Below are 27,862 nucleotides of genomic sequence, written 5' to 3'. Positions count from 1 at the left end.
TGACAAAGTATCCACAGCGAACGCTACCACATGTTGTGAAGGTGTAGGTTGCGGCTCAGCACTGAGCGCACGTCGCTGGTGAAGCGCAGGGCGTCCAACACGGGCAGAAGGTTGAGCAGCGCCATGTCCCTCGGGTCCGAGAACCATGACTTGATGGGGATGGCATTGTCTGCGAGGGCAAACGCAAAACAGGGGGATAATAAAGCGCAAAACAAGAAGCAGAGAGAATGTTGCAACAGAAAGTTTCCTCAATGACTGTTGTTACGCTGGTGCTAAGGACGGCACATAGAGTTTGTTTATTTATTCACGTTACCTTACAGGTTCCCGTAGGGACATTGAGTAAGGGGGGCGAGAAAAGAAAACACAAAATATCACAGAAGCGACAGAGTACAAAACATTACAATGTGGTAATATAACATAACTTACAGAGTTCCATTCTATAAGCTGGATGAAAATATGGCGCTGCGATCGTTCAACCACCATGACAAAAATGGGCGGTAACAGCTTTGGATCGGATTGCGTTAGCAAAGCATGTAGTAGAAGACTTCTCCTACAGACTTCCCCACTTTTGTTCCATCTGCAGCAGCTCCATCCTGCCACAATACCTATGGTATTCTATGGCCAATATATATCGTGTCAAAGGGCCAGGCAATTCGTTGAAGCGGAGTCTTTGCTGTTGAAAGTGGCTGGAGCACGCTAGGTCTCCTGGCTTGCGGTGACGTTGTGACTTTACAAATTTCATTTGACGGCTTTAGCAAAGCATCATTCACTCGCAGGTACGCGCTGATGTAGCATCCCAAATCTATGCAGAGAACTGTATAGATTTCACTTTTATTATATATCTAATTACATCTTAGCTAGACGCAGTCATCTTGGCTCCAAAATGATGACAAAGCAAAGTAATACCCACCCTGTCACACGTGGCAACTGAAGTGCACTTTGAGCGAGTATACTTAACGCTCACAAAATGTCATTTTTGGATTTCCCTGCTACACGAGAAAGCGAAGCGTACTTTGGAAATGATGGCAGTGGCAATTGACGGATTTGTAGCAAAACGTATATTTGTTATTTTTGCACCCGTGTCTCATCGTCGGACCACTGTCTTCGTGGAAGTAGCACCAACGGGACACGCCATCTTAAATGACTAGAGAACATCTCACCTACACTTGAGCAAGTGCTCCCGGAAGTAAACAACGCGATGGACGCAGCCATCGCAGAGCATGTCCTGCCACATTCCCCTAGCGGACATGGCCGCAAACTGCCCGACGGTTAGAGTAGCGAGGTTTTTCGTTGTATTATGAGTTCTTTTAATAGATAGCAGTATTATTCATAGCAAAAGGAATGGTTTAAAAAGAGTATGAGCGCCAGTTCAGGCAACAGCGTATGTCTGTACAAGCCACTAGTACCGAGGCTACACACTTCATCGCAGCCATCTCAGCGAAGCGAGGTTGGCGAACACACTTGTCGGCAAAGTACTTTGCAGCGCGTGACACTAAACTTTCTCGTGTGACAGCGTGCGAATGACACTCGCGGCGAAGTGTACTCTTAAGTTGCCACGTGTGACAGGGGTATAAAAGCACCGCCATGCTTTGCTTGATCCCCCAGCAAGGGCGTGAACCACAGAGACAATGATCTACTCTACTTTATGAATCCGCTTTACAACAAAACAGGCGATACGTTGCACGTGCCGCTGCTCTCATAGTTGTTCTGCACACTGGCAGACGGACTGGCATTGCAGCAGAAAACTTTTTTTTACTGCTTCTTCCTCGATACAGTATATTTATTTTCATAAATAGGTGATGAGTAATTTCGAGCGAAAAACACGCATCTTAGTTTTCAGGTGTAAAAAAATTTATTCATCTTTTGGTAATGCCAAATCTTGAATACAATTGCAGAGCAATGCATAATACCCCGATGGTTAAAACTTGTATCGGCCTTGCTACAATCTACCAGTCATACAAACCTTTTGCAATCAGTTTTATGTACAGAAGAACTAAGCAAGTTTTGATTGGAAATAGCTTCCTATCACTTTGTTTTACACTAAGTAAACGAGCACCACGAATCTGAAGTAGATCAGAGGCTTGTACTTTCTATTATCCCCATAATGGTTGAAGCGCCACTCAAGGAGCCCCATATACGCACAAGTGCCACATGACCCTCTTGGTTACTTATGTATTACAAAAATTACGGAACACCGGTACAGTCGAGGTTCATAAACCTACAATGCCAGATGCATTATTTCTGTTCAAAGCAAACTTCGAGCTTGAGAAGTGGGAAATTGGTGATTTTTCTCGCACTGAAGGAATGTTTCAGTTTCAGAAGACTTTGAGGCGGCGTTACAGCACATGTGCCAAATCGCAAGCACACGCATACCCATGTCAGCCAGAAATGTTGCTATGCCTAGCAGGTCGCATTACTCATGGGGTCAACCTCGTCACTATCGCGGCCAACGAAATTTCCAAGAAACAAATCAAGCTGACAGTGGCCAGGTCAAGCCGCCAAAGCGCTAAGACAAGACACTAATCACGCTGCTGAAAATCAAGAACTTTATGTGCACAGATTTGACACATTTAGTGATACTGGTTTGGAGGAACTACTGGAGCAGTTGCAAAGAAAAAAATTGCAGAGCTGTTACGGTCAAAGTTTGCCATACGTCATATATAGAAAGTTATCACTACCATGAATCAGCACGCACTTAATCACTGCCCAAGCATTGTGTACAGGTGGTGTACCAAAACTAGCCTTGAAAACATTAGGTAAATCATTTTTCAAGGTGCACCCACACTTACCAGCACATTTTCAATGCTCTCACCAGCTTGGCCTTTCACTTGACGCAAGAAAACAACTCAGAATGTTTGTAAAAGCCCCCCTCTAAGCACAAGTTTTGGAAACTGTTACGGAGCCACTGTAGCCAAATAATCAAAAGATACTTTGACATCTGTAACATCACACTGACATGTGAAGACACTGGGCAAAGTCACCCAAATGCACCACCACTGGAATTTCTTTCCAAAATTTGAAAATGAAACTTCGATCTTCAATTTATCTGCTTATAGCAAGCCTGTGATCAAAAAATTAACACCGATGAAGTTTTGAAATAACCGTTCATCTTTTTAATTGACTCAAGGTTTCACTTCAGTGGTTCTACAAAATATTTGGGAGTTAACGAGCAGCCAATGAGAGTATACATTTTTCCGCACAAGAAAACATCGACTGGAAAAGGTTTTCATATTTCCCAGCCCTGCAAGAAGATTACAAAATATTTCCCACCTGGATAGGACCGATAGGCACCGGGTGAGTTGTCCAAGATGAAAATGCTCGACAGATCTTGCGTGATAGCGGAGAGATCTTTGGTGTAGCTCCCGTAATCAAGTGTACAGTGCTGAAGAGGGCAGAGGCAAGGAAAGAAAGAAAAACATCGTCAATTTCTTTCAAAGAAACAAAGATCACAACGAAACTGTGATCTTGCGCTGTAATTATAGAGTAGTAAGAAAGAGAGGTTTATTATGAGAGACAAGCTGTGAGGTTGGCTCGAACAAATTTTCTGGCCTGCTACTCAGTGTTTCAAAAGGGAATCGAGCTGCTTAAGAAAGCAATAAAAGCAGGGCAGTTAAACTTTAGCCTCAGCAATCCTTCATTTTTTGTGATTGTTTGCTTAATGCGGCATTCAACAGCTACCACATCAATAGTTGTGTGGATGCAACAGCACACCCCAACACTCCCACAACATGCAACTGGCTTCATAAAATTGAATGGAGAAGGCTGTTAAGAACTACCATTTGATCGTTTAAGCTAAGAAGCCTCGAGGAATTAAGCTCGTGACACACTCAGCATGAGAGCCCCAAAGACGCACAAATACACATATAAGCACAAATATGCATATATTTAGCTGAACAAATTTTAAGTACGTAGCTTTGATACATTTTCTGTCATTCATCGCCACAGTGGGGAAAAAACAGCAGAGCAGGTAAGCAAGGCACTCTCATTATTGATTTACCGTGCTTCAAAAAAATTTTAACGGCGAAACCAATTGTGGATCTGTTCTTTCCACTAATTAAGCAACAATATATAAAATTTTGAAATAAACTTAAGAGGTCAACCGGCCATGCTCTGTTCGATTGTAGATGGAATCACCCAGAAATGACCGAAAAAATTTACAGCAGCTGCACGAACATTTTCAAGGCTTTGCTGGCACGTGGTCATTAAAAAAATTATACACACAGTTTAACTGCGCCCTGCGACCACTGGGCCTTCAATATACACGACCTGCTTGCAGCTTTAAACGCGCGTGGGAAATAAATAACAAGTAGAGAGAGAGAGAGGGATACACAGAGCCCTTACTTGTCGGTAGTAGCGCTTCCTGAGGATTCCACGGTTGTTGTCGAGCTTGTCGGCCACGGCAGCGCCGTAGATCTCCATGCTGGCTGTGAACACAACCAGCTCGTACCACTGGCTTACCTGCATAGCACGAAATGACGCACTTAACAATAGTCAGAACCTTGCCAAGGGTAATCAAAACCAATTAGGCCTCCAGTAAGATGCATTTGCTCAAAAACCCTATCACAAATATCTGCCTGCACTAGTAGGGTCAATTAAAATGCACTACATTCTCATCGACACGATCCCATCTCATATAATTTCTCAGCACCGACATTTGTAATTAAGGACCCAAAGGAATGACCAAATACAGCTGTACATCCATGCTACAAACAGCCAAACCTTGTTAGAAAAATCTGAACCCGACATGGAAATAGCTTCATTATAACAGATAATTTATTTAGGTACCTTGAAGTGGCATCATTATTTTTTCTTCACTTTATTATAACTATAAGTTCGATACTGAAGCTCGATTGTTTAAAGAGATCCTGGAAAAATACACGCCCTCTGCAAAAATGTTCAGTAAGTTGTGAGACTGTGACTATGCAACACATTTCCATGATGCTACATCACGTGTGAAGGAGAAAAGATGCGAGGCATAGGTGATCTACAAGAACCGCGGATTGCAGCGTTAGCACTTATTCAATAATCGCTCGCCTGGGTCTTGTGAAATCACCGTTATGTCAAAAACATTCACTGCCACTTTCAATATACAGGGCATTGGGCAGTGCAGTATTCAAGTGCAGTTCTCATAACGGCACCGTGATCTATGCTTCACTATAAATCATGTTTCTAAACTAAGTTACAAAGTTGGTATGCAGACCGTACAATCATTATGACGTTTCAAAACTGTCACACTCCAACAATAGTGAAGAATAAGACAATGCCAAGTGCAGGACTTCAAGGACCCCTGCTACACCAGTCATTGTCAAAAAATGCTGCCGATCGGTAGACGAGGCTTCTCAATGTCAACTAGACAACTAGATATTGTTCCCTCTTCTTTCTTGAAATGATGCCATACACCCAAATTCACAGTAATTGGCTTATTTCAACTGCGTAGTTACCGTGGCTGCCACGTGCCCACGCTCAAGATCACACGAAAACTACGTGTTTGTTGTAACTCTCTCAATGAAGCTTTTCATGGTTACTTGAAGAGATGCTGCAGGGCCCCTTCAAGAAGTTAGCCCATCAGGAGAATGCATGCCGAAAATAAACAAGCAACACTTGAAAGTCGGCAGCGGCCTTCTGACCATTGCCACCTGAGGTCAAGAGGCACAAGTACTACAAGGCATACAATATTGGGAAGCAGGGGAGGCTTTAGATTAAGGTGGCGGTCTCCATCCACCGGCATGAACATAGTTTTTGTCGCTTTTCCAGCTGACGCTACAGTTGTTTTGCTTGTTCTATATTGTTTACTCATATATTATTCTAAAACTTGACCCCTGTACAGTTCAAATATATATATACTGAAAACAAGCCAATCTTTAGTACTTGGGGATGGATAGCCAACAATGAGTGCCAGTTACATCATTGTTTTTTGCTGACTGTGCCTCAGTGGTGACTATTTTCTGAAGAATTTGCTACAGTTACGTTATTGTTCGTTGCCCAGCCCTTTCAAGGCTACTGCGAACCTATTTCTTCCTGAACATTGCAAATTACTGAGGGACGTTTACTTTATTGTTGCTTAGCTTTACAAAAACAGCCGAATTGACTAACTTCTGCTGGAGACTGTCCAGCAAGTACTCAGTAGAGGAGGTTCATGTTTGAAGCATATACAAAGGATAAGATTGTCCATCGCAGTGCTCAATTTCATCAACGTATGTGTTACTTTTTAATTCACTGATCTAAATCAGGCAATATTCTCAATATAGAGACCTTTTGGGGCCCACTTCTGTAGAAAGCTTTCAATATCCTGTGGCTGATTTTGTGTCCAGAGAAACATAGGGTTTTTAAATAAAGAAAGCATAAATGCAAAATGAAGCTCGTAAATTATCTTGATTTACTGTGCTGCAAATGTCAGCAATACCGTAGTAATTTTTAAATAGTGCTCACATGTGAGCATGTGTAGCTTAAGGATATGGTAGTTACGGTCTCCTGATCTTTAGTATACACACAATTCACCCAAAAATATTGCAAAAGTACACATTATTCCTATCACTACAACAAAAATCTTCCTCTAGCACTATCTGGATGGACAAAACAAAAGCATCGAATTTCGGAGCTCTCAATCTCTCCGATTATGACATGTGAAAACATTTTACCTCAGGAAACACTGTCTTTTCTAACTTGAAACTATGTACTGTTATCTGCAAGTCTTTTTTATTATTATTACTCTTGCTCTGACAGCTGCACGCAGAGTCATATCCTTTCTGGATCGTTGCACGGGAGTACAGAGGCTCAAATCTGTCAGCAGTGCATTTCGGGGGGCAGTCACGCACATTAGCAATAGCCCATAGATGATTATGGCGGCATCCAGGGAGCCTTCCAACCCTTGCTGACCCTCCGACAATAAACCGACTCTCCGACAATGGGACAAGTGTCTTTATGTGAAAATCAAGGCCAAACTCTCGGAATGTTCTGCTTGTGTGTGTGCCTGTGTTTGTGGCTACTGCGTGTAAGGCCTCACTTGGGCTACCACGGGGTGTGTGAGGACAAAAAAAAAAAAGCAGACGAACGGACCTTGCCTGTGCAATACAAGCAAATCAGGTGGATGTGTGTGGGCCAATGCAGCAAGTCAACATGTTCACATAGCCTACAAGACGCTTTGGTGGTGTATCTATTGCTGACAACACAGTCTTCCAAAAAAAAAAAAAAGAAAGAGAAGAGAAAACGACACAATGTTTTTCTATTAGTTTGCCAAAAGCCACTTTTTTTTTCTCTTTATTGTTCTTGTATCACAGTTGCTACTGCAAAACAGTGCACCCATCATGCTAAGATACAAAGCAATGCATAAGAGGACGGGTTCATTTTTCACACTGCGGCAACTGTTATTACCAGCTAGGGCAATAAGAGACAATCCTCCTGAATCTCATACCTATACCTCACTTGCAGAGCCAGGGGGTGCAGAGTTGAGGGGTTTCAAACCCCAACACATCAAAATGTTTCAGTGATCATTTCTCTTTTGCAAGTTTTATGTTGCCCAGTCTACTACATGTATACCTGGGATTGCAAGACATAGCACATTATTACTATTCTCTCTACCGTACTTTCTTCCAGTGTCGTTTTAGATAACCGACGTCACCCACAAATGAATTATAGTTCCACCATTAGAAGCATTGTAAGTGACTAAAAAACAATGAGTGTTCACAGTTCAAGAAAAAAGACAAAAAAAAGAAATCAAGTAGAAAATTAACGTACCTTGGAAAGTGGTCTTTGCAAGTATACGCGTTTCGGACTTACAATTTCTTTCATGCACATACTTGATAACGATGCACCGCCACTCTATGCCTACGCGTGCTGTAGTGCGATAGTTTTTCCTGCGGTGCTTGAAAAGCACTGTACCACAGAAGGCAGGAACAAGGCTCTTCACAAAAGGAGAGACTTGCTCATTTTCCAGCAACATGACCACATTGTGGTGTGGCCAAGTGGGCCACTATGTGCATGTTCAAAGAAAACAAGCAAGCTCAAGGTCATGATGGGCGCTGAGCTGCAGATGCAGCTTTCTAGCTCTCTTGTCATAAGCCTCCCTCCTCCTTAATCTTTCAGCGCTCTCGGTGCACAGAAAGCAAGCACACAGAGCATGTGCCAAATTTCTATACCCCTGCTCGTACCCAACAGATTTCAAAATGTTTGTAGCAGTCGATTAGGGAGGCGATAAACTACACGACTAAGGTCATTTTATGATTACTGGAAAAGAGGTGAAATATCCCTTTAAACAAACTGTTGTTGGAACTTAAATGGTAGATTCACCTGCCATGTCACACTGCTAACATTATTCTTGGGTCCTCGGGTTCAACCAGAGGACCCAATGCGAACGCGTAGCAGGCGTATTCTAGAATTCACAGGTGCAAAATTGAGTAAAAATCAAGATGCTGTCGTCATGGACGCACACTTACTACATCAAGGAAGTAGTCGACATGTGGACGCTTGTGAACAAAGAAGCGAACTGGATGACGATCTATTGTGACCTGAAAAAGAGATGAAAATGTGGCAAGAAAAAACATAAATAAATGACAGTGGCAAACGGAAAATTAATTCACTGTACTCAAATGAAACAGGCTTTCCCTGGTGAGCGCATCGAGGGCAAAAGATCACATAAATGCATAGAAGTGTATTAAAAAGTTTTTGCTAGCATTTCGTGATATGAAAAAAAAAAAGCACACATGCATTGCACTTGCACAGAAATGATGCTTTGCATTTTGTCTATCATAGCCAATCAGGGCCGTACCCAGGAATATTTTTCGGGAGTGTTCTTGGGTATAACGGCTAACTTTGGGAACTGGTGGTTGACGTGAAGGCATGTAAATCTAGCACGTAAAAAGTTAAAGCAATAAAAAATGGGGGGGGGGGGGTCATTATCCTCTCAGCCCCCTCTAATTACGGGCCCAGTAGCTAACACATAGTGAGAATTATTTTATCCTTTTTTTTGTCTCACATTATACCAGCATTACTTTCTTGATTCATTTGGTTAATAAAGAGTCCTCTCCTTTCTGAGTGTATTTTTCTATCTTTCCAGTGTATTTATTTTCTTTGGGAAATGTGTATTAGCACAAGACCCGCATGACCGAAGCTTGGACACACACGCACCACAGATAATTGCAAGTGTACATTATTAAAACCAGACCTTAGTCTCTAAGACTAAGGACTAAGTCACCTAAGAGTATTAACCAGAACTTAGTCTCTAAGACAGCAGTTCTGCTGTCTGTCTGCTTCTTTTCTTGCCCTCGTTATTGGCGCTGTTTTTATGCGAATTACGTCATACCAACTCGCCCAAGCAACCACGTTAGCTCTAGGACTAAGTTCACTAAGAGTATTAACCAGAACTTAGTATATAAGACTAAGTTCTCTAAGGGTACTTGCAAACTCTTTATTCAAAACGTGGTAATTACAGCCAATCATTAAGCTGGCATCAAACGTCACAGAAGCCGGATCTGAGAATTGTGAACTTTCAGGCCAAAATAAATCATTGCGTCAACGTGCATTTTTTTTTAATGTTCGCTTGCCGCTCAAGCGCTTCAAAAATCAAATTACCTACATATAAGTAGGAAGCGACTTAAGACTCACAGCTGACCTAGAAGATATAGCCCTGCCAGAGTTTAAATATTTCACAACGCTTCACTTGAGGACCTAAATGTGTTTTTTTCCAGCTCCATTTACACGGGTGCTCTAGGAAAACCTGCGCTGAAAGAGCCATTTCCAAGTTGGACTTCCTAAATTTCAGCTGAAGAATTTCTCCAGCACTTTTATTGAAAGGTTTCCATAGTCTACTATGTCTTTAGCAAAGTGCTGAAATAAAATCAAGCATGAAACCAAATGATAGGTGAAAATGTAAGAAATATAATGCAGATAGATTATAACAAAAATTTCAAAAGCTTACGTTATTTGAAAATTCTGCTTGGCCCTGTGCAATACAGTTAAAACAAGACCCCAATGATGAAGTGTTAACAAGAAATGCACGGTGATAAATAATAGAGTAAAAACTTCAAAAGACAGAGAATGCATCCTCAGATATGCCTTCAAAAGAACCTAACTAGAGAGTCGAACAGGCATAGAGGAAAGAAAATCGTAATCGGGTAGATCTACGTGATAACCTTGAAGCTTTCGACAGTAGGTAGAATTGTGCAAAAAACGTCGAAGTGCTTCAACGTTTACATGAAGACACCTGGCCTGTCGTTTCTATAGTCAGGTGCAAATTTTGAAGGCAAAGCAATTTTCACCTCAGCGGCAAATACACACAGACCTGCACCAACGGAGGTCCACTCTGGATTGACGTCATGAGCCCCACCATCTGGTGGCATTGTTGAGTTCATGAGCGGGACTCTATTTTTACAGTGGTGGAGGCAAGCGGTTGCCACACATATTTGCTTCCGTGCTTTGGTCATCTATGCAATGCCTCTCCTGCCTCTTTGAGTTGCAAGTGACTACAGTCTCTCAGTGCAGCTGCTGAAATGCCACACGAATCCAGCGAATGTGGCGCGGAATGTGTTGCCGTCGCAATGATGACAATGTTGCCAAGTATCAAAGCCAATAGATAAACGCTTTAAAAGCGGAAAGCAAACATTAGCAACAACGCGGCCGCCAAAGCCACAGCCACGATATTCAAGCCTGCCACAATGTGATGATATGTCTGGAAACAATATTGCACGCAACTAGCAAGCGTGCATAAAGCGTGTTTTCGGCAAGTGAAAAGATGGAGAGAACTGGGTCACAGAAGATCGCTTTGCAGAGCTGATAGCCATACATTGTGTTATCTTTAAAACATTTTTTTTCCTCCATGCAAAGGGATGCTGTTGGTGAGAGTGAGTGAGTGAAATAACTTTATTAGGTCCGAAATAGATGCGAGTTAACTCAGCATCACCTGGCTAGGTCCACTTAAGAACGGTCAGGTTAAACCTGATCGCCCTCACACCGGCCCTCTGGACGGCCAGTATTTGAGAGGCGAGGTCTTGGGCCTTAAATCAGCTTGTTCCTCTGGTTAGAACGGGGAACCAGCAAAGGAACAGCCCCACAAGACATGCTCCAAGTCCGCATAACTGCCACACAAGGGGCAATCCGGGCTTGAGAAACGTTCGGGGTACACTGTGTGCAGTGCCACAGGGCTCGGGTAGGTTCTTGTTTGGAGCAGTCTGAGAGTAACAACTTGGGGCCTGCAGAGCGAGGAGTGTGGCAGGGGCAGCACTCTTCCTTGCATATCTCGGTGTATGTGCAGAGAGGCTCGGGCTGCCCAAGAGATGACGCGTTGTCCGGCACACGGTCAGTCAAACCTCGTGCAGACGAATGCGACTCCTCGTTAGGATTGATCGAAGCACCCTCAATGGTTCCAAGGTATGCAGGAAACCAGACCAATGAGTGATTTTTGAGATCTTTGGCTTTTTTTAAGGGTCTGTAGGACATGGGGAGCCACCATACCCATTTGAAATGCCTTGATAGCAGCCTTGGAATCTGAATAAATTGTGTCATGTACACCGCCCTTCAATGCAAGAGCAATGACAACCTGCTCTGCAACACTGTAGCTAGAAGTTGTCGTAAATTATTGTATAATTAGCACAGTGACCAATTCAAGAACGAGCATGAACCATGATGCGGTGAAAATTCTCAATCATTGGCTCAAACTTTGGTGGCAAGAAAGGGTGGTAACCACAGGCAGCGCACAAATGTTTTTTTTTACCCTTACCATTGGCTCATTCAACTTCTAATCCGGCAGAGAGACTGCATTCTACAGCCCATTTTATATACATGTTCAGCACGAGTACAGCCAAAGTAAGCAACAGTCCTTACACTGTTATTTGAACAATAGACGAGTTCAGCCATCTCAAAAAGCTGGTTCTAGAATCAAGAATACTCCACACATTGTTTTAAAAGATATACTTTAAATATGTGATCCCCGTGAGTTGTTTCAGAAATAAGAAAGCAACAGCAAGTGCAAAACGATTTTTAGAATTCGTTAACCTAAATGCAGGCATCATGATACGGTAAAGGACCGTAACATCTCAAAATGAGAAGACAAAACAAATGCTCGCCGACATCTAATGATGGCAAGCTCCTAGCATGGCATAACTCTGGAACTTCCTCAATTCAGATTGCCGGGGGAACTGGAAACTTACTTGAATAAAAGAAAGTTATATAAAGAGGACCTCTTTAAATATAGCACCTGATGAACTGTGCGATACGGCACGCCAAGGCACACATTTGTGGTCAGCCACTGCTTGCAGTGCCATTGCACACGCCAACCTCAGGCAACCGGTTAATCAGCCCTTCTTAACGTGGCACCTTAACTTGAAGACGCGACTTACACCCCTGTCCCACAGACATCCGTGAGATCTGTTTAACTCCATCGTCATTATGTAAACGAAGATGCATTCTGTGTCACATTGTCTCCCTTAAGCCAAGGAAGTTAAACAAAGCAATTTGCCCAAGGGAGCTCGACGATCTCCATTAGCAGTGGATCCATTTAAGCACTCTCCTCCCCAGTAATCTGTAGTTACGAAAAAACTGCAAAACACGAGTGAGCTGCAGTCAACACAATAATGAATTTTATAATTATCGAAAAGTCTTTCACTGCATAGTCCATCCATAACGTGCATTTACTGAAAAAAAAAAGTACTCTATATGAGCGCACACTTTCTGCAAGTGACGCAGAACTATCGGTGGTACTATCGACAGCTCAATCGCTATCGAACAATCGATGGAAAAACAGACAAATAGTAGCAATATCGATAATAGGTGATTGTATTAAATGAACCAAGCGAACTCATTTCAGCATAAACTTGGTCCCTTAAGAGTGCAGAGCAGGTGGAGCAGGCTGAAGGACAAGAAAGTTGATGTTCTTGCGCTCCTTCACCAAAATTCTTGGTTGATATGTGACAATTAAGGGGGGACGCGGCCCTTGAAAACCGAAAAGTCGCGAAAAAGTAGCTTTTTGAAAAACCACATTTTTGGGTTGTATGTCTCATAAACTACCTATTCTGTAATTATCAGCACCTAATTCAACCGCAAAGTGCAAAAAAAATACTATTTTCGAGGCCGCCGCGGCGTCCAAAACAGGCGCAAATCCCGAAATCAAACCAAATTTCGCGCGCGCGCCATTCCCGGACCATGCGGTCGTCCCGCGCCATTTTGGTGTTGTTTTGACCGTGAATTCTTTCTCTCTCGTTCGCCGCCTTGCAAAATGGCGTCGGCAGCACAGTTGAGACGCTATTGGCGTTTTCCCGCGATGCGATGCGGAGCGCTGATTGGCTAGAGCAGCGCATTCATATCTCGCGGGGGAAAGCGTGCCCGCCATTGGCTGCTGTGCAGCAGCGGGGGCGGTCGCTCCTCTCGATGGCGCGTCCAGCGCGCTCGCTTCGTTGTTGCTCTCTGCTCCGTCCGCCTCGACAGACGTCTGCTTACGAGCCGCTCTTCGCCTTGTGCTATCTTTTCGATAATTTTCTCTCGTTTCTTTTTTCTTTTTGCACTAGTTCTGTGCCTTTCGTCTTTGTAGTTGCGGGCGATGCCGGCAACGAAGCCGAAGTCAGTGCAGAAGTCCGGTGCGCGGAGGCGCGCTATGCGGCTTGTACGATCATCGAAATTCCGCTATTCTGCTGCGGGTGCCGACTGCGTAGACGCTTGCAGCGACGGAACTGTGTTGTCGGCTGTCGCCAGTCGAGAATCCGACACATCGAGTGTGGCTGGAGCCGCAAATGCACCGAGTGTTTCCGAGATCGCCGGGCTCGACACGTGCTCCGAATCGATGCCATCCAGTGTGACACCGAGTGCTTCTGATATCGCCGGACCCAGCACTTCGTCTGAATCGGTGCCGCCATCGAGCGTGAGTGGACCGTCGCTTCATCTGCGGACGCGTTTCCTAACGAAGGAAGAAATCGATGCGAATGCGAAACGTCGTGACGCCGTTCGCGCTGAACTCGAGTCTACGCCGGCGACGCAAAAGAAATTTCAACTGATGCAGCCGGCTCTTGCACCTGCAGTGACAAGTGAGGGCGAACATTTTTCGCTCGTTCAAATGAACATCTTTAACGTCGTGCTCAGCCGCACAGTGTGCAAAGAATGTTTGAAAGGTGCTATGACTGTCCGAGAGAGCACCAAGCTTGGACTTGCAACAAAACTTGAAGTCGTGTGCGCCTCTTGTGGCACCGTCGATAAATTATGGACATCACCCCGCAAAAAGGACACGCAGGCCTTCGATGTAAATGTCCGCGCCATAATGGCTATAAAGCAAATAGGCAAGGGGCAAACAGCTCTTAATGACTTTTGGGCTGCCATGAACGTCTCTTACAGAGGTCTTCACCACAAGACGTTTCAAAAGCACTTGAAAGAGACGTTCAGGAAGCCAGAGGCCACCGCTTTGGAGAAGTTTTATGCTGATTCTGCCACAGCAGTGATCAAAACATATAAAGAAATGGACCCCAGCTTCTGCAAGGACATCACCGTAGTGTACGATGGCACATGGCATAAGCGGGGTCACACATCACACACCGGAGTGGGATCGGTAATTGACTTCTTTACAGGTCTCATCTTGGATGCTGTAGTTCTTTCAAACCACTGCCTTGGATGCCAAACAGGGCCCAAACCTGGAGATGCAGCATACGAAAGCTGGCAGAAGCACCACATTTGCCAGAAAAACACAGACGCAAAATCGGGAAGCATGGAAGTGGAGGCAGGCTTGACTCTCTTTGGGCGGTCTGTATCCAAGCATGGCCTGCGGTACACCACTCTTGTGTCCGACGGAGACAGCCGTACCTTCGCTGCCCTCACAGAAGAGAATGTGTACGGGCTAGTGCCAATTGTAAAAGAAGAATGTCTGAACCATGTTCAGAAAAGGATTGGAAGTGCTCTTCGAAACATTGTGCAGAAAAGTGATAAGCCACTGAGTGGGAAGGGGAAGCTGACTAAAGCCCTCATTGAAAAGCTGACAGGATATTATGGTTGGGCCCTGAGAAACAATTCAACTGACCTAACAGCCATGCAGCGTGCAGTGATGGCAACATATCACCACGTCACATCGACTGACCAGGACCCTCACCATGAACTTTGCCCAGAGGGGGCTCAATCGTGGTGCCGCCATAGAGCTGCAGAGGCAAAGCGTGAGCCACAGCCAAAACATAAACACAGCCTACCGGACTATGTCGCTGCAGCTATGCTGCCCATCTACGAAAGACTGTCACAAAAGTCGCTTCTTCAGCGCTGCCTGGGAGTGAAGACGCAAAATGCATCAGAATCATTCCACTCCATTCTGTGGTCTCTGATGCCGAAGGAACAACACTCATCCTTGATCGCGGTAGAAACAGCACTGCATGAAGCAGGGCTGCGCTACAATGCCGGCTGCTGCAAAGCAACCCAAGTGATATCGGACTCCATTGGACTTCAACCAGGTCATCTGGCCATCCAGCGAGCTCGTGAAAAAGACGCTTTACGCCTAAAAAAGAATTCTAAAAGACACCAAGAAAAGATGGAGGCCAGGCAAAAGAAGAAAAGAGTGCGCCAGGACACTTCTAGCTACTGTGCTGGAGCTTTTTGAAGAAAACACGTGTTTTGAACTTTCTCGGCCTGTTTTCTCAGAACGGATTTTTTTGCTAGTTGTGGTGCTGAGGAAAGCAAGAACTCGAAAACCGTTCATCAGATTTGTGTGCCGTTTTTTTTATTCTGTTCCTGAATGACCTTGCAAGGGCGTAACAAGCTCCTTTTTTTGAAAATTGGTGCTGTTAATTTATAATAAACAATTAATTTTTGATGAATCTGGTCATTACTGGTTACATCAAATTCAAAGTTGCGTGAAAATTTTTTTTTGGGGGGGGGGGGAATTAAAAAAAACGGCTTTGTAGCGCCCTGGGATAGCTATCAAGGAATGACCACAATGAATTTCAGCTTTCTACTATGTCCTGGGATTTCTCACGACTCTTCCTCAGGCACCCATGCGAAGCACCCAGTTAAACCTCAATAACTCTGGAACTAAGAAACACAGCTTCGTGAAACTTAGCAGTTGTGCTAGTTTTATTGTAGTGAACAACCCCTGAAAGTTTCATCCAGATATCTTAAAAAATAAAAAAGTTCGGTCTCCAGGGTAGCCTCCCCCCTTAAGTTGAGTCATCCACGTGTACAAAAAGCAAGATAGTTACATTTACAGTTGCGCAGCTTCATATTTATACGGCATGTAGTGATATCAAAATAAAAATATAAAGAACTAGGTTCGTTGATTGTAAGGTGTAAGTGGTCACATGTCAATACAAGTTTATTGATGTACATATTTCTGCATTTGCAGTGCTGAAATCATTTTTCATTTTGCCAAAAAGATCGCCCATAAATTGAGTAAACTGAGTATTTCTGATAATAACGTACAGAAAATACTTTTCAACAATATCCTTAGCCAGCAACATCAAAATTATTCACAGCACTATTCATGTAATATTGGTAGTAATACTAACAATGGTACTATCACTTGCACTATCGATAATACTATTGATATTTTATTGATAGCGGTACTATCGATAAATGATATGCCCTATCGATAGTCTAAAATAAACTGTCGGTGTCACCAATAGCCAATTTACTATTAGTATTGCATCACTCTCAGTGCCATGCCTCACATAAACCGTCGTGCCGCAATTCTTAACAAGTGTCTTTGAACCTGAGTGCATGGTTGTGTTTACGCCTGTGTATCTCGTTCCCTACTTATTTCGGTGCTATTTATTGTACTTCAACACTACAAAAAGTTATAGAAGTGAGCGATGTGGAATTCTCTCTTCATCAATGCAGGCAGTACGTGCAAACTGCTCTTTCCCATTAACAGCAAGGAGTTCGTGGACACAGCCTGAGACCTGTGCCCAACCGATATAGGGAACGACAACGTGATCTAGGTAGTAGCGCAACCTTAAAGAGCTCGACAACAACTTGCAGTGTGTTTTACACATCCGCGCACATAAAAAAAAATGCACACCAAAACAAACATGCAGTGTTACCAGCGCTCCTGTCAACATGACTGCCAACATGGATGCAGGTACACGTTTGTTTAATAAAAGCCCAAACTTTTTTTTTTATGTGATTAAATTACAGTTGTCATAATCACACGTACGAATGAAAATGAATCAACCGGCCCAGCTTTTCACGCTTTCCAGAATGATTAGGCGCGAAACCATGCATGCAGACGTCGGTTCCGCAGCGCCTAATGGACCTCTTGCGGCTTCTGTCCAAAGCTCGTGAAATCGACGTGCGAAACGGGCACAACCGCATCTCTGTCGAAATCCCTAACAGAGTTTTACATTGATGGAGTTCAACAAAGCTCGGCAATGGCCGTGTGACAGGGGTATTACTTTTTGCAATTTTCGTGCACTAGTGGCAAGGAAGAGACCACAAATACTGATCTAATGGTAAACTAAGCATTATTGTTGCCTAAAGTTCCTTTATATCCATTCTGGCTGAAATACTTGGCTACGCAAAGACAGCAAGTATCGTGTTTAACGAGCCGTTATAAATGTGGGGCATTTCAACATAAATTCTTTGTTTTTGCCCTTTTAAGGATGCTAGCTTCCAGCAGACAACTATAGCATGCAATTTGAGTGGGTTGTTCGATTCAGTTTACAAGGAAACATGAAAGAACTGGTTTTACAGTCACCACATGATTATTTGCCTTGTAACTACAATTCAATGCTGCAATGGGCACTCTAATTTATTTGGTCCGAAAATTCACTCAACTCCCGAAATTCACATAATTTGATGCGCTGTCTCAAAAACAGCACATCAAATTATGTTACTTTTCCACATTTAATGACAGTCAATCATAACGCTTGTTGCAAAGAGTTAAGAAACAAGTGCACCCAAGCAAAGGGGAAAGCAAGAGTGCACCTGAAGTGGGTGCTGCACGATGGTTAAGGTTAGCCCAAGGAGCACACTCGTGTAGGCACTGCGTACCGACGTGTATAGCAGACGAACGAGTAAGCAGACAGCACCGCTCATACTGAAAGTGATCAGAAGTGGGTGAAACGTTCGGAGGAACCACGATTGCCAGTAGCTTCATGCATGCTCCGTTTCCTTGTGCCTGGTGTTGGCGGCAGTCACATTACCTCGTAGTTTTGGAGACGCGCTGAAGTGCGGGGGGCAACGTGGTGCGACTTTTTTCTTTCCCTTAACAGTTTATGTGCACGAGAAATTTCGTTGGAAATCACTGCTAGGTGGTTTTTAAATTACTAACCTGCAAAAGGTGCAATCCTTTTTTTTTTTATTGCCTAAGGCATCGTTGCCACTGCTCGGACCCAATGTGGTGGCAAGCTTACTTATAAACTCAAGTTCAGTGATTTACCATCAAGGTTCCGCGGTAGTGCAGACACACACATGTATTTGCCTGGATATATCGCCAAGATCAGGCACTACCGTATAAACCGGAATATAAGTCGAGATATTTTCAATAAAGCGAGCTAAAGTCGCCCCTCGTCTTATATAGCGGTGTCTAGCCGACAGTGCACCGTTGTCTGGCAACATGTGGCTTGCATGTGCATGAGAAGCTGGGCACGGCCATATTCGCATTCAAATCCAATAGCAGGTTTTTTTTTTTCTCTCTCTCTCGTCTGTTTTTTGTGTTCGTGATTTGCCTCCGATCTGTTCTAAGTTCTCCCTCCACTTGACATTGTGTTTCATTTTTAGTTGTCTTATTTTCGTTCATTGAATATGAGTAGCAGTACAAGAAGGCAGTACTCAGCTGCGTTTAAACTAGAGGTTGTTGAGTTTGGAGAAGCGGATGGGAATGTGGCTGCTCAGCGCCGCTTTGGTGTATCAGAAAAAAGCGTGGGCTAATGGAGGGTGCAGAAAGGGAAACTGCAGATGTGCAATCCTCAGAAAATGTCATTTCGCGGGCGAAGTGCGGTTCATCCGTAGCTGGAGGATCCGCTAGGAAACTTTGTGTGGGAAGTTTATGCGTGCTCGCTGCCAGTGACCGTGGATACCATTCGCAAGAAAGCTGTGGAACTCGCTCGAGAAGCTGGGCTCACGAGAGAAGAGTTTCGTGCACCAAACTCTTGGGTGCATAGATTCATGAGATGCAAGGAATTTTCTTTCCGGTGGCACACATCCACCTGTCAAAAGTTTCCAGACGAACTCGAGGACAAGCTTGTAAACTTTCAAGGCTTCGTGAACCGGCTTCGGGAGCAGAACAACTGCATGATGGGGCAGATTGACAGTGTGAATGAGACCCCCATGTGGTTTGACATGCCTTCATCGACCATGATCATGCAGCGTGGCGCCAAGGATAAGAAGCTGTTCTCCACTGGCAACGAGCACTCGCACTTCACAGTTATGCTGGCATGCATGGCAGATGGTAGAAAGCTTCCGTCCTTAAACGCAAGACAATGCCGAAGAAAGTGCTCCCGCCCGGTGTTGTCGTTCGCGTCAACAAAAAAGAGATACGTGGACGAGGCCATGATGCTCGAATGGATACGAGTAGTCTGGAACCGTCAGCCAGGTGCACTGCTGCGTCTTCTCAGCATGCTGGTGTTAGATGCGTTTTGTGGTCACTTAACCGACGCTGTGAAGCATGCACTGAGCAATGTAAAAACGGACCTCGCCGTGATACCAGGTGGTATGACATCCACCCTCCAACCGATCGACGTTGTGCTAAACAAGCCGTTCAAGGACTGAGTGTGGCTGGAGTACCAAAAGTAGATGTCCGGTGACAACCCAAAGACACCGACGGGCCGCCTACCGTTTGCCTCCGCTTGCGACTGTTTGTGGCTGGGTGCTTTCAGCCTGGCGTTCCTTGCCAGATTCCATGGTGGAGAATGCTTTTAAGAAATGTTCCATCAGCAACTCGCTGTATGGCACGGAAGACAACGCACTGTGGGAGGCGGCCAGCGACAAACTCTCGTCTTCAGAAAACAATGGTGCTTCGTCTGACGAATAGGAACAGTTGCGATGGTGGTTGAGGGGAGCTCCAACGATCGAGGTGCGGTGCGCCCAATTCGCAAATAAGTGACGTTCATTTTCGGGTTGTTTTCCTTCTTTCTCTTTTTCGGTAACCTGAACTTGGGAGTCAACCTATATTCCCACTCGGCTTATAGTCCGGTTTATATGGTAATCTTCAATCTTAGGCTGCACCATAAAGCACTATAAAATGGGAAGGAACGAGTACTAGTAACCTTTAGGACAAAGTCGGGCGGCGTCCCTGGCTTGACCATTTGCCTGATGACGCCATCATGGTGAGAGTGAATCAGCGTTTCATCCAAGTCGAGGACTAGTATCTTCCGTTTCACCAAGCCTGTGAAAATGGAGCAAGGCACAATGTCAGATGCTAATCGAGGCTTGCAACTCGGGCTTTTGGTTTGAAAAGCCAGTAGACCACTCACAAAAGCTATAGCAGACGTACCGACCATTCCCACATATCCTACGTGAAATAAAGAAAAAAAAACTAGCATCCTACAGAGAACTGTTTCACACACACTTCACAGTGAGCAATTTATTTTATGGTTCTGAAGCACCGTTCTGACAGTTGAATGTTAAAATATTTGTGCTCTAGTACAGGTGTCCAGAACTGCAAAAATTTCTGAAGCCAGCCAATTTTTTTTCGGTTTTCCTCCTCTGTAGCTTCTGCTCTTTTTGTCTTTTTTTTGAAATCCACAACAAGTATCTTTACAGTACTACTTAAAAAAATGTTTACAGTCCTAATTAATGAATGGGGTGAGCGCCATGATACAGCATTGAAAGTGAAAGGAAACAAAAAATTTGAGACAACCCTGATCCCTGACTTAGTGTATAGCAGCGGAACTCGCACATCGGTGTCAGCGTGCACTGGCGCACTCCTTGTGTTAATGGTGTGTTTCAGAGTGCTGTCGAAAGGGATGTCGAAGGCCATGTAGAAAACAATACACTGTAGAGATTTGCTCCCCCAGATGCCGCAGGGATCCCGGACAGTCACAAGAAAAACCGTCCACTCTTTCAATAAAATTTTTCTATTTTTTTTATGAATTATTCTGACAGATAATTGTTCCTCTTCATAAGAAAACTTGCACTTCCAATATCATACGTATATCGTATCGATCAGAACCATCGATTTCATGCCAGTCTTATTTTTTAGAAGACTTTTCCTGAATACTTGGTAAACTGGAAGTAAGTTTACCACCGGAAGTGCTTGGAAGAGAAAAGTTTATTTATGCTTAAATCCTTTGTTGCATGCACACACTCTCTCTGAAATGCACTTCACCATATGCCTAGATTGCCAGTGACATACACACATACACATACACACAAAAGAGAAAAAGACTGTTTACGTAACTCATCACAGTACACAAAAAGAAGCCTACGCAAAGCAGCTTAAAAGTGAAGAAGGCCTTCGAAAGGCGCACACATTACTCACTTAGCCTATGCTTGGACAGTGGAGAGAGGGGTAGAACGTCATACTTGATTGTCTGGTGTTGTATGACCTGAAATGAAGGAACGCGGGACGTCCAATTAGATACACCGTCAAACCAAAGCGTTCATCGCTACAATGAGCACTTGCCCTAAGCTTTAAGCACAGTTTTCTCATTGTCATCGCACGAGGTTTCTTCATTTCGCAAGTTGAGCTAGCATACTTGAATACTTTTGTAAGATCGCTCATTTGGATCCACGGAAATGAAAACAGAGCCCACCTGAGAGCAATCGAGCTGCTCAACACAGTAATTTGCTCAAGGCTGCCAACTCTAATCATTTTTCATTCTTTTCTCGGATAACACAAAAACTTTAATGTTTCAAGCTATCATCGCAACGATAAAAGACGCAGGATGCTCATCACTTGAAAGACAACAAAGGTAAAAGAACTACAATGGCGAGGAATTAAAACATGCTTTTGCATGAGCTGACTGATTTTAATAAATCTCAAGTAGCATTTTTTCTTTATTTGTTACATACTTTTTTGTATGTTGACTTTTTTTTAATCCGATGGTCTTGCTGTAGACAATACTTTTTTTTGATTAACAGTACCACATCTTATTCCATCAGAGATGACTGTCTCATACGAGAGAAAGCGAAACACAGTTTCACACAAGAGGATTGCAAGAAAGGGTTGAAGCAGTAGCTCTTCAAAAAAACATCCCGCCAAGCTGCTCCAAAGCGAAGCACCACCTTTTGCCACAGCGACAGTGGAGGTCAAGTTTTCCGAGTTCAGCTCTTAGGCACCAGTTCCTGCACTGAGCGGGGTCGCTGTTGTTGGCTGGCATCAGCGGCGTAACCGATAGAGTTAAGAGAATGAAAAAGAGCATGCGCGAAGTCTGTCCATATCGCAAGCCTTTAGCCTCAAACCTCGCTTTCTTCCTTCATGACACGCGCAGGCCCCTCGGTCGAAGCTCATGCACATGCAAGACTGGCACTTGCACTGCGGCTGGCTTTGCTTGTTGTAATGGGGCTGTCAGCATTTCATCTGGTTTGTAGTATCTGCAATGCATAGAGTAGTGCACGTAGCACGCGAGCACTGCACACGTTTCGCTTAGTTTGCGGCAGCTGCGATGCACAGGGTGGTGTGCACAGCACTCTAATGCTGGGGACTTCTGTGGAAATATGTAAAGAATGTTATGTTGCTACACCTTTGGACAGCCAGAACTTCTAAGTTGGCGTTGCCCCAACACGAAGCAGCGCTTATGATTTGCACTAGGCAGTATGATAGCCGTCAGTGAATGTTTCTTGAGGAAAAAAACATTACACGTCCGGGAAGACAACATTGTAACAGGAAGAAAAAACTAAACACTGACCGAATTGGGTGTAGTCGAAAACTAAAGTTTCGGCTTCCACGTGGTAGCCTTGTCCTTGTCTACCGACTTGCATCACAGAAAGAAAATTAACACCGACAAAATGGATGCAGTTGCAAGAAATTCGGAGTTTTATAAAATCTCGTCTGATCAGGAAGTAACATGCTGGGTTTGCGTGAGGCTACACTCTGAATAGAACACGCATTATCGATAAGGGGGTTCACTCTTATCAGCTGCACAGACAACTCGGTATCTTATCAGCAAGTGACTTGCACATCAACCAGGCAATGGTGTCGGATAAGGTGGCAAAGCAAAGCAGGACACCGCATGTGCGTCAGCATGCTATTGTGAGGGTTTATCTGCAAGGACAGGTGAAGCAACGACCCTACTTAACGCGCCTTGTGCAAGTATGAGCCAAAATGTATTGCCAAAATGTTCTTTCTAGATTCATGCCATTTTAAAGAAAATAAAAGATCACTGAAAACTATCGTTAGTGCAACCGCCCCCACACTAACTAAACATGCACCAAAGTATAGGTGGCCATCCCTGGTTACCTATAGTTGGTCCTGTTCTGGGCCACTGAATTAGATTCAGTCCCTAGAACAGTACTCATCACACACAGTCACTTAAGCCTCCGATGAATACAAGGCAATTTTTCCTGTATCGATATCGCCAGTATTATCCTGATGATATAAACACAGTGCTTGTGACCACGCTGCAAATACAGCACTCCACACAATGCTTAAACCATGCAATATCACTTTCTTCCCATTTATCTTAACTAAGATAGCTACACAAAGTTTCCTTTCTATTCAGTGTTGCAACCAATGCATATCCTGACACCATGTTTCCAACAGGGTAGGTAGGATAGAAGTTCAGGAGACGATTTCGGCTTAAAGCAATGAAAAATCACCCAAGAGGGAATGTTGGTTAATCTAGCATTACAACCAGAGTGCTTGCTTGCCTATACGACAGCAGCCGCAGGTCGCGCGTTAAAGAACCCCAGCTGGTCGAAATTTCCGGAGCCCTCCACTGCGCCATCTTTCATATTTATATGGAGGTTTTGGTACGTTAAACCCCACATATCAATCAATTGCCTTCCTTGACAATGACAAGCACGCTTGTTAGAGCAGTGGCCTCAGTAAAATTGGCTATTCTACAACTTTTTAAAGAAATTATCATCATCATTTTTCACATCACATTTGTTGCTGTCAGCGGGAGTGTAAGAGAGAAAAAAACAAAAGGCTTTGCATATCCAGAATTGCACTTTTTTTTTTCCTCTTGTGCAACCCATTGACAACATTTTTTTCATTATAGATCCAATGTTTCTAAAGTTGCTTAATGTCAGTCTAACGAAACTTTTCAATAACATTTTTATTTTAATCAATAAGTAAAGTCCTCTGCCAGAAGTAACACAACACCGTTGCGAGAAGTGCTTGACATTATTCTCACTATAATTAGCACACAAGGCTGCTTGTCCAGGTTTGTTTCAAAAAGGCTACGCATTTGTCCACTCCAATGCATATGGCACTCTAGTCTAGAGGTGATCTGGAGCGGTGGCTCAAGCAATCCCGCGCCAAGAAATTCTCGTCAGAGCCTACCAACTTCGCTGTTCATATCGATGCTTTTCATTCTTTCATAAATGGTTGAGAGACACAGAAGCATACCCCTTTATGTGACCTAATGAAAATATACACTGAAAAATGAAATGCTGCTAGTGTTAGTAGTGTGAGAGTGCAGCAAGCAACAAAACATTAGGACAGGAAATGAATGTGACAGCGTCGTCGACTCTGGCATGAACACTTGCGACACCAAACCGAAATAGCAGTTAAAGCAAAAAACAGACGTCAACAGAACTTTGTCCAGTACACTCAGATAGCCTTGTTCTACGATAAAAAAACGTAGAGATAAAATATAATGAAACGAAACATGTCCAGCGCACTGCACGAAAACCAAGTCACGTCGTGTCACATTCTGCTTTGTACCCCACACACACAGAGCCTCAGTTTCGCAACACAAGGAAGGAAAGGGCTCCACGCATTTCAGGGGTGCATCAGAACGGCTGCTGCACAGCTGCGAGGGACAAACACAGGCCACCCGTGACAGCTGTTCAGTGACAGGACGTAAACAGCCTATAGAGACAGCAGGATAAATTTTTCTAGTTTCACATTAGCCGCATTAATGACGTAGTAGGAGAGTTGACGAGAGACAGACCGAAGACACAGTTAGGATGAACCATGACAACACGACTAGGCACCGGAACAAAAAGAAAACAAGCTTAAAAGGCCGACTATGTGATAAGCATTCCTGCGCAGCGATCTCAATACAGACTCTTCAATAAAAGTAGGATGCTGGCATGTGATCACTGCAAACTAGCAGAGTGACTATGAAAGAGTGGCAACTTTCTAACTGCATGTGGCATGAAACACTGAGTGCAGCACAAGGAACTTCTGTTTCAACTGCCCTTTTTCTGCATTAAGGCATGGTCAGATTGAAATCCAAAACAGGGACATACGCCACCACCAGGAGATGACGTCACTGCTAACCCGCTTAAAACTAACACGCGAAGGATGACAAGGTGCTTTTAACAAAGAAAGTTAGGTCCTCCTATCGAAACGTCGGCCGACCTGCCTGAGGCACTTCCACTGTTCACTCTTATTACTCCATGGTCAGATTGAGCAAGAGCCTTCCAAAAAACATTGAATTGTATGACCATCTTAGGTTATTCTGAGCTTCAACTTTGCTAGGCACAGGTGCGAGACAGCTACACGCTCTCAATGGACTATGAAAGAGTGGCAATGCACCAACACCCGTAAAGAACAAGGAAAGAGTGGCAACTCACCAACTGTATGTTGCCAAATTATTCAATGCAACACACAGGGCTTTCTCTTTCGACTATTTTCTGTTCACATGACAACATGGGAAGATTATGAAAGATCCTTGCTAGAATCATTGAAGTATATGATCGCCCTAAGCCATCCCGAGCTTCAACTTCACTAGGCGGAGGTTAAAGAGCTACAAACTCTGAACATGTGTTATAAACTTAAAAGACACTAAACAAGCTTTTCTCTTTTTTGATTTACACTTCCAACGGCGAGGGACCAACGCCTGGGCACTGCCCCGTACTCTGCAAGATCATGAGCACTTCACTGCAGGACCAATTAAGTGCATTTGAGTAACCCATTTCACAATTATCTAGATGAGAAAAATCAATGCGCGAGTCTTCAAAATGACTTTTTAATTGAACAAGAACAATCCTCCGAGGCTATGCTGGAGCAGGCAGGTACCAAGAAAAGGCAAAGTGAAATCACTGCCATTGTTCCACTATTTTAACAACTCCCAGTTAACAATGATTTCGCAATTGCCCAATTAAAGCAAGCCATTCGAATAACTTGAACTGAATTTCAGTTACCTTAGAAACGTTTTTCTTTTTGGCACCAGATTTACAAGCCTGCAGCAAAATCAGAGCGATTAAAGTCACAAATTCATCATACGTGATTCACGAGGGTCGTGCAAAACAAACACAAGCGAGCGCAGCTGCTTGACAACCCTCGGTTGATTCTACTAGTGCTTCTCAAGTATATGACATTGAATCGGTTGTAGGGATTAAAAACGGCGATACCACGCTTTCTCACAACCACTTGGCAACACCACACGAACGAGACGCTCGCCTGTTCACATCTGGCCAAGCATTACGAATATCGAGCGCAATTCCAAAACCTTAAAATTAGACGTTCAACGTTTCTTTTCCTGCTAGGTCAGTACAGACCCATCAATCCCGTATAAACCCAAGCATTAATGGAGCCGCAATAAAGCGTCCATATCAGTGGGTTGCCATTACTTCGAGCGTGGAGCAACTTACGTAGTTGCGTGCAGCGAAGAACTCTTTCAATGCGAGCGTCCGAGCGATAGAAAGAAACGAAAGCGAATTGGACGCGAAATACGAGACCACTAACCAGTTGTGGGAAAAGGAATGTGCGACACAGCCCATACTCTAGGCGTCACAGCCGATCGGTGGCACTTTTGAGACCCGAAATCAATGGCAAGGACACCGCGGTACATCAAAGGAAAGAAAGAAAACCGCAAGGGTTTCTTTCTTCATTTTGTTATTTATTTTGCCGGCGCGGGGCTTGGACGTTTTTTGAGACTCGCGACAAAGCACATGGAAATGAACGGCAGGCTGGACAGACTTAACAAGTTTATGTATGCGCGAGAAAGGTGGGCTTCTCGCCCCGGCAGCGGATGGTAGAGTCAGAAAAGGCCATGCACAGAAATCCACCGTCTCTCCCAAGAGAGGTATCGCCGCGACACAAAGGTTGCTTTGCGACCTTGCGTCAACAGGTCGATTAACGCTCAAATCACTCCCTAGCGCAAGCTGCTAACACGGTAAGCACGGAAGCCAGCAATACCAGCTGGCGACGTTTGAATGAATAAATTCGTTGGGCAAGCTCTCCAACAGTACTCACCGCTCGAACCTGTTTTCTAACAACATAACATACAAAACTCCATATTTTCGAAGCCAGTAGGAGGAAGGCGCGAAGTCCCATTTGCAACTGCTTCAACATTGGTAGACGTTTGACGAAGCACCCACGAAATGCACAAATTAAAAAATATATATAGTGTACGACTATCCGAAACTTTAATTTACTTTTAGCGGAACCTCCAAATCTCACGGTTCGAGGCCGCCATGATACCGACCACGAGACGCGTCGACTGCGCATATGTCTGCGCACAGCTACCGCAGCCCTGCCCAGCGGCGGAAAGCGAAAGTAGCGAAAGCCCGCTTTCGCGAGACTTTCGCTCTTCGGAGAAATGATTCAAAAGTGAACATTTTTAGCGTGACCAAGCGCTTCGTCCTGGGAACCTGTGCGCACATCTTGGCGTTTTTTTTATTTTATTTTGTAAGCCGCTTGAATTTGTTTTCGTGTTCTCTGCCCGCCCACGACAAAATCTTTAAATAACCGCGCTCACCGCGCAATGCCCTGGCACGCGCTAAGACGCGCTCACCTTAATTTTAAAAGAAAATAAGACAATGAAAAACTTGTTGCAGCGCCAAAAAAGCCACTCCCACTCGTTGAACTCTGCGTTGTAGATTCTTTTGGCCGCCTTTTCTGATAGCTCGACAATGC

At 44.1% G+C, this 27,862-nt stretch overlaps 1 protein-coding gene across 2 annotated transcripts; it reads right to left on the bottom strand.

The window, feature by feature from the left end:
• On the bottom strand, positions 1-27,456 carry Dd (CTD nuclear envelope phosphatase 1-like protein dullard). 2 transcript variants are annotated; one of them, XM_037426581.2, is made up of 7 exons: positions 27,200-27,456; positions 21,368-21,434; positions 20,154-20,272; positions 8,433-8,504; positions 4,342-4,458; positions 3,271-3,382; positions 1-169 (listed from the first exon to the last, which is right to left on the bottom strand). In XM_037426581.2, exons 1-7 carry the CDS (start codon positions 27,452-27,454, stop codon positions 24-26), a joined length of 888 nt encoding a protein of 295 aa, XP_037282478.2. In that variant the 5' UTR covers positions 27,455-27,456; the 3' UTR covers positions 1-23. The 2 variants fall into 2 exon arrangements, with proteins under 2 accessions (XP_037282478.2, XP_075745507.1); XM_075889392.1 differs by lacking the exon at positions 27,200-27,456 and adding an exon at positions 22,737-22,838.
• Between the last annotated feature and the right edge of the window lie 406 nt (positions 27,457-27,862).

Source organism: Rhipicephalus microplus, chromosome 3 (assembly GCF_043290135.1).
Source record: "Rhipicephalus microplus isolate Deutch F79 chromosome 3, USDA_Rmic, whole genome shotgun sequence".
Lineage (NCBI taxonomy): Eukaryota > Metazoa > Arthropoda > Arachnida > Ixodida > Ixodidae > Rhipicephalus > Rhipicephalus microplus.
Note: the sequence above shows the minus strand (reverse complement) of the source record. Positions and strands in the feature narration are given on the sequence as shown.

Coding starts and splice junctions, on each gene's coding strand:
- Dd (XM_037426581.2), bottom strand. CDS start 27,454: ATGCGCAGTCGACGCGTCTCGTGGTCGGTATCATGGCGGCCTCGAACC. Junction 20,273..21,367: donor ACTGTCCAAGCATAGGCTAA/GTGAGTAATGTG, acceptor CCATTTTCACAG/GCTTGGTGAAACGGAAGATA. Junction 170..3,270: donor TGCCTATCGGTCCTATCCAG/GTGGGAAATATT, acceptor TTGCCCTCGCAG/ACAATGCCATCCCCATCAAG.